The 6,557-nt window shown below is 68.8% G+C and overlaps 1 protein-coding gene across 1 annotated transcript in view; it reads right to left on the bottom strand.

The window, feature by feature from the left end:
- VWA5B2 (von Willebrand factor A domain containing 5B2) overlaps positions 1–691 on the bottom strand; it is an 8,804-nt gene extending 8,113 nt beyond the window's left edge. Inside the window, exons 1-3 of the mRNA XM_026070994.1 lie at positions 553–691; positions 243–404; positions 4–152 (exon numbers count right to left, since the gene is read on the bottom strand). Of these exons, the coding sequence (XP_025926779.1) occupies positions 4–152; positions 243–404; positions 553–691 (450 nt within the window). The remainder of the gene's footprint in view (positions 1–3; positions 153–242; positions 405–552) is intronic.
- Positions 692–6,557: the final 5,866 nt, after the last annotated feature.

Raw genomic sequence — 6,557 nt, forward strand, 5'->3', positions numbered from 1 at the left:
GGCGGGGAAGACGAGGCGCAGCGCCCCGCCGGGCAGCGTGGCCAGCTCCCGCGCGGTGCTGATGGTGACGGCCAGGCTCTCCGCGGGGCCCAGGGTGCCCGTGCCGATGGCGAAGGTGCGGCGCTCCGCGGCCTCGTCCAGCACGAGGTGGCCTGCGAGGGAGGCAGCGCGGCGGCTCAGCGGGCTCCGGCGCCGCGACCCGCTGGGCATGGCGAGGACGGCGCCAGCCGCGTCATGCTTACCGCCGGCGCAGCACCGGGGCCGCCCGGGGCTGGGGCCGCGCTGCAGGCAGCACGCCTGCGCCCGCCGCCGGCTCTGCATCCGGAACGTCACCCGCCTGCCGCCCGCCACCGCCTCGAAGGCCGCCACCACCTCCGACTCCTCCAGCGGGTAGATGAAGACGCCTGCAAGGCGGGAGAGAGCCCCAGGCAGACTCCGCCGCGGGATGCGCCTGCGCGCTCCAGGCTCCTCCGCCTCTCCCCAGCGTTTGCGGCACTGCTCTCCAGCGCCAGGGCGTTTCGGGAAGCCCCCGGCCCCGTCAGCCCCCCTTACCTTCGACGGGCTCATCGTGGGGGTTGATGTAGATGAGCCGGGCGGTGATGCCCAGCGAGTAGCCGTTGGCACAAGCCTTCACGCTGGAGCTCTTCAGTGGCAGAGCCGCCCAGGTGGCCAGTGCGTACAGGCCCGGCATGGTCGCGGAGCAGCTGTGGGCAGAGCAGGAGCGGGTGCTGGGTCCCGGCGCGGGGACGGGCCGTTTGCATGAGCAAGACGCTCTTCTCAGCCGCCCCGGCCGTGGAGGAGTGACAGGAGGTCCCCGGCCTGGGGACGTGCCCCAGACACACCGTGGGGAGGGCTGGGGACACTGCTCTGGCCCTGGAGCATCCGCAGAATACATTGACCTAAATCCTGGCCCCCCTGGAAACCCGGTCTGGGGATGATGTGGACATGGCCCAGAACAGGCGGCCTCATCTCAGCCACCCTGGAGCACCCGGCAGCTCCATGGCCTTGGTCTCCCCAGACCATCTCCCAGCCCAGTTTGCCAGAGGAGCATCTGCTGCTCCATCCCCATCCACCCACAGAGGTTACCAGGGCAATGTGCTACACAAAAAAAAAAAAAAAAAAAAAGTGGCAGGGGAAAAAAGGTGTAGCTAGGACAACACAGAGCACGGTGTTTGCTGGGGGCTTAATAATTAACAGCAAGGTCAACGCAAAACGGAGGAGCTGTGCAGAAGGGAAGGCTCCCGGGACGATGCTCTGCGCCGCTGGGCGAATGAGCCCCGCACCGGGAGATGCAGCTGTGCAACCTTTCGGCACCGGCCTTGGGAAGGGATGCCGGCCGGGATGCCTTCAAGCCAAGGCACCAGCCTGCTCCTTCGCCCACTAACCTCTTCTTTTCCTTGGGAAAAGCACGCCAAATTCCTACTCAGAGCCGAGGGGTCTCCCTAACGTCACTCCATCCCGCGCTGTCACAGAGTCTCATGAAATACTTGAGTCAACCTTAGCTGTCCTTCATGGATAGACTGCTTGGGTCCCCCTGCCCTAGGCACAGGTCTGCACCCCTGTGCCTCATTCCCTGCCGCCCCGAGCACGGGCAGAAAGGCAGCGAGATCCCCCTCTTGCGCCATGCGCCGGCGCTTTAGGGCGCAACGAGCTCGGCAGCAAGGACAAGGCTGGGAGTGAGCGAACCATCTGCTTTCGCCTCGCTCCGGCGGCCTTCGCCCCAGGAACAGCTCAGGCGAGCAGCGGTAACGGGAGCCTTCAAGTGCCCTCGGTTTGCGCATCCAAAGGTGCCTCTGCCCAGAGCATCCTTGAAAGAGGAGGAGGGCGAAAGCCCCGGAGGCAGAGCCTGGGCCGAGCCAGCCGCGGCCCCGAGGAGCCGCGAGGAGCGTTAGCGACGTGGCTGCATCCCAGGGAAATAAAGCCTCCCGGCCACCCCCGGCCCCCTCTGCTGCTTCGTCCCCGCGCGCACAGCTGAGCCCCCCCAAACTCATCTCCCCGCATGCAAAGTCGCAGGGGCCCCGCACAGCCCACGTCGGCCATGCCACTGCCTCCGAACCCACCGGGAGCATCGTCAGCCGGGTCCTACCCTGCTCACGGCACCTAACGAGCCCAAGCGACCTCCAGGGACCGAGGCTCCCCCAGCCCTGCTACGCCGAGCCGTTAAAGACAGATTTCACCCCAAAGCCCTTCTGCTCGTTCCCAAGGCACCGGGCTGGATGCTCAGCAACCCGCCTGCTATTTGCCAAACCCATTGCCCAGGACACCGCTTAGTTGTTTACCAGGGACTTACCTGAGAAGCTGCCCCGGCTGCTTTTTATCACTTCCCTTTACATTTACACTAGCAAAGTAAACAGGGCCCATCTGGCCCCGCTGCGCTTCGTGCCGGCCGCTCTAAGCCCCGCGGTAATGAATAAAACCAGCCGCGCTGCTCCTCGCCCCGTCCGCTTCATCCTCATCCCCCCCGGCGGCAAACTGTCCCCGGCGCGGGAGCAGCATCTCCGGTGCCGTGGCAGGTGCTGGCCCCATGGGTGCAGCCCCGGCATCCCCCGGCACGGCCACCAGGGCCTTTGCCGCCCCCTCCTCTTCCTCCCTTCCCACCCCCTGCCCACCGGGGTGGGGACTCAGGGCTCAGTATGAGCAATGTGGGATGCTTGCAAGTCCAGAAATCGCAGGACTTGAAAACCCTCTTTGGCTAAGGCAAAAAGGAGTTTTCTCTAGATGGGGATAATTTAACGTTTCTCCCTCCCCTGCGAGTAGGTGGACTTATTTGAGGCAGGCTGCTGCCAAAAAGCTTCCGCACGTGCCCGCGCCTGAACCCCGAGGGTTATCGCCAGCTGCATATGAAGTTGCCAAACTTTCCCCCGCTGCCCCGAGAGCCGCCCGTGCCGCGGCCCAGCCACGCCGTGGGCTGCGTGGTCACAGGAGCAGGGCAAGGCTGGCCCGGCCACGGGGAAAGCGGGTGCAGCGGTGGCGCCCATGGGTGCGGTGCGGTGCAGAGAGCCCAAGGAGCAGGCGCCGGGGAGGCAAGGCGTCCCTGGAGGTTGCAGGCTAAGGGGCTGCCTGGCGCTGCGCCGCGCACGGCTCTGCCGCAGCACACAGGCGTCGCCCCCATTGCTGTCCTCATGGCTTCTCTGCTGCCGAAGTCTAGCCGGAAAGCGGTGGCCGGTGCAGAAGCGCGCACGGGTGCATGCACATCCACCCCGGCACTTGCACCGGGTCTGAGGCCCTGGGGCAGAGCCCGGCTCCCGCAGTGACACCTCGCACCTGCCAGTCTCCAGCACCCCCCTGGCCACCCCGCGGCGTCCAGGGGGAGTTTGGCGGTGAGGAAGTGCACCTCCATCTCCATCAGCACCGCCGCTTACGCCTCCCGCCCCGCTAAACCCTTGCAAAACCACAGCCCCGTGCCAGAAAGCAGGAGTTACGGGCCTTCAATCCACCCCGATACAGACGCCCCCCCAAAAACACGTCCCGGCCCTGCCGACGCGGGCACGTCCCAGCAGGGCGGCCCAGCAGCAGGGTCCCGCCGCCCCACCACCGTGCCGTATAGCCCAGGACCGACTGCCCGTGTCCTAGGGCAGGGTGCAGCAGCTGGGCTGCGGCGCGGGCGCCTCGCCGGGGTGCTCATTTGGGCACCTTGGCGGCCCCGCTGCCTCGATGCACGTCTGGCCCCCGTCCACAGCGCAGGGCTGCCACCCCCCGCCCGGGAGCGGCGGGCTGCCCCCAGGGTGCCGGGCCCCCACTTCCGTCCCCGGCCGGGCCCCCGCGAGCAGCCCTTACCTGCAGGCTGAGGATGACACCGGCTCGGCGGCGCGGGGCTCTGCTGCGCCCCGGCTCCGGCGCTGCGGTACCCGGCGGGGCCGAGCGCTGCCTCCCCGGGGCCGCCGCCGCCGCCGCTCCCTGCTGCAGGCTCCGCTCTGGCGCTGGCTCCTTCAGCGCCGCCGCTCCATCCCTCGCTACCCTGTGCCAGAAGCGAGAGCCGCTCCAAGCCCAGCCTCGTTAAAGAGACACGCTCCCCGGCGCCGCGGCCCGGGGGGGGGCCGGGGGACGCCCTCGCAGGCGGCGCCGGGGGCCTCGGGGCACGGCGATTCCCGCCTCGAGGGCGCAGGGCACCCGGCCGAAGCGGGGCGCACCGCGGCGGGCTGGTCCGCGGGCCCCGCACGGCAGAGTCAGGCCAAGCTCAGGCGCTGGCGAAGCCTCGGGGTGCTGCTGCGGCACCGGCAAACGGGGGGGGCTGGTGGCCTGGGATGTCCTGGCACGGAGACCCCCCCTCCCGAGTAAGGCATAGGGGCAAAACGCAAGCCCCCGCCAGCTGGCTGAACACTCCTGGCCTAATGCTGTCACCCCACAAGTGTCACAACCTGCTCCACTAGGAAAGGTCTCAGCTGCCCCAAGGCAGCGGTGAGACGACAGGGCTGGGCAGGGATCCCGCATCAGTCGAGCCGAGCATCCATCCCCAAACCCAGGCGCTCCTGGGACACGCCGGATCCATCTGCGCCAGCCTCCACACACCAGGGCGGAATCCCAGCCCCAAAGGGGAGCAGGGGAGATTCGGGGCGAGCTCAGCCCAGGGGTGAAAACAGTGACACAAAGCCCACCTGGGCAGGGCGCGCTCAGGAGACCTCGGCAAAGCCAAGGGGGGTCATCGCTGCCGTGAAGGACATCTCAGGGAGACACCGGTGGCCATCACAGCCCGGCAAGCGCAGGGAGTTGCCCAGGCATAGCCGCTCTCGTGATGTTCCCGCGTAGGATCGGAGCAAACCGGCAGATTTGGGGCCAACTCCTGCGCCGGACTCCTCTCGCACAGCTCCAGCGCCACGCTACGGATAGGGTCGTGCCGCTGCTGGGTTTTTTACAGGGTACGTGCCGGATAACACCAGTCCTTCGCTGCAGCCCCGGTTAATCCGATGCTAAAGACGCCCAAGCTGGGGAAGACGCGGCAGGCGGCGCCGGGGGGGGGGCGAGCGCAGCCCCGCTCCTCCGCGGCAGGCGGCTTGGGAGACCGCAGGGGCGATGTCGGATGGAGCTGGGGATGGAAATCTCCGCAGGCAACGCCTTTCGCTGCACATGGCGCGAGAGGGCACGCTGCCTCCTCCCGGCCCGCTATATTCCACTTTAGCCGAGGCAATTAGCTCGTCCCGAGGCGCTCGCGGCCTCCCCTGGGTGCTCGCGAGAGCGTGCTGAGCCATCCCCTTTCCCCGGGCTGGATGCCCTGCCGCACGGTACAGCGTGGCGAGCTGGAGCGCACGGCCGCTCTCCTTCCCTGTTGTTTCTGGCCGCAGCACAGCGTAGCGCAGCGGCTGACCCATACGTTACCCTACGCGTGTGACGGGTGCCGCCTCGGCAAGCCACCGGGTGCAGAGCACGCGCTGCAGCGGGCCCCTGCCGCCCTGCGGGGCTCAGCGGGCGCCTGCCCCCCCGCGCCCGCAGCGCCCTGGCAGCACTGCAAGCTTTGGCTTTTCTCAGATATTCTTTCCAGGCCAAGCAGGCACTAAGAAAAGCTTCCAAATGGGAGTCTGGGGTTGGTGCCACGGAGCCGGCAGGAAGGGGGGGGCCTGGCTGCAGCCCCCGGGGTCACAGCATGCGAACGACCGCAGCGCGACGGGCAGCGGTGGCGGAGACGCAAGCCGCAAGCACCCGCCTGAGCCGGTACGGCAGCCCCGCGCCTCCGGCAGGTCCCTCGCGCCCCAGCGACCCGCTTGGCCGAGTTTCGTAGCGCCCCCGGGGAGCAAACCCCAGGCAGGGCCACGGCCTCGGGATCAACCCCCCCAATCACCCCTACCTTGTCCCGGGCAGCCGGACTCTGCCCAGAGGCACAGCCGGTGGGAGGGAGCGCAGCCCACGGGTGCAGCCGGGGCCTTGGGCGCCGAGCGGCCCGGCAGGTTTAGCATTACCCGAGGAAACAACCCAAAACGGGGGAGGCACCGGCCGCGCAGACCCCAAGGAAACGCTCGCCACGAAGCAGGCGGCTCTTCCCAGGATCGGCCAAAACCCTCCAAGGATGCTTGCGCCGGGGGATGGACAGACGGATGGATGGACGGGAAGGGGGGCTGGAAGCACATCTCTGACACAGGTTTCCTTTCCAAAGCCAAAAGACGGCGGCGTCCCCCGCCACGGGCACCGCGACCCCGTCCGGCCGCCTCAGGGCAGCAAAAGCAGGGATTTCCCCCAAAACCAGGCAAGCGGGAGGCTGCTGGGGTTCCCCCCGACGGTGCCCCGCCACCCGCTCGGGGGGCCTGGAACAGGCGGGGGCCCAGCGGGGGCCCCCAGTGCCGCGGGCTCTGCGCTGGGAGGGGAGCGAGGCCCCCCGGACCCCCCCGGGCCGGCGCCGGGCTTGGCCGGGCGGCTGCTTCCCTCTAGCGGGAAGAGCCCGGCAGGGCCCAGCGCCCCGGGCAGCGCCGGCGGCGGGACGCCAGCCCCACACCTCGCCCCCGGCCCCACACCTCGCCCCCGGCCCGCACCCCCAGCCCCACATCCTGCCTCTTGCCCCACTCCCTGCCCCCTGCTCTGGCCCTCAGCCCCACACGCTGCCCCCAGCCCCACACCTCGCTCCCGGCCCC

The sequence above is a fragment of the Apteryx rowi genome, unplaced genomic scaffold (genome assembly GCF_003343035.1).
Source record: "Apteryx rowi isolate R43461 unplaced genomic scaffold, aptRow1 scaffold_32, whole genome shotgun sequence".
Taxonomy (NCBI): domain Eukaryota; kingdom Metazoa; phylum Chordata; class Aves; order Apterygiformes; family Apterygidae; genus Apteryx; species Apteryx rowi.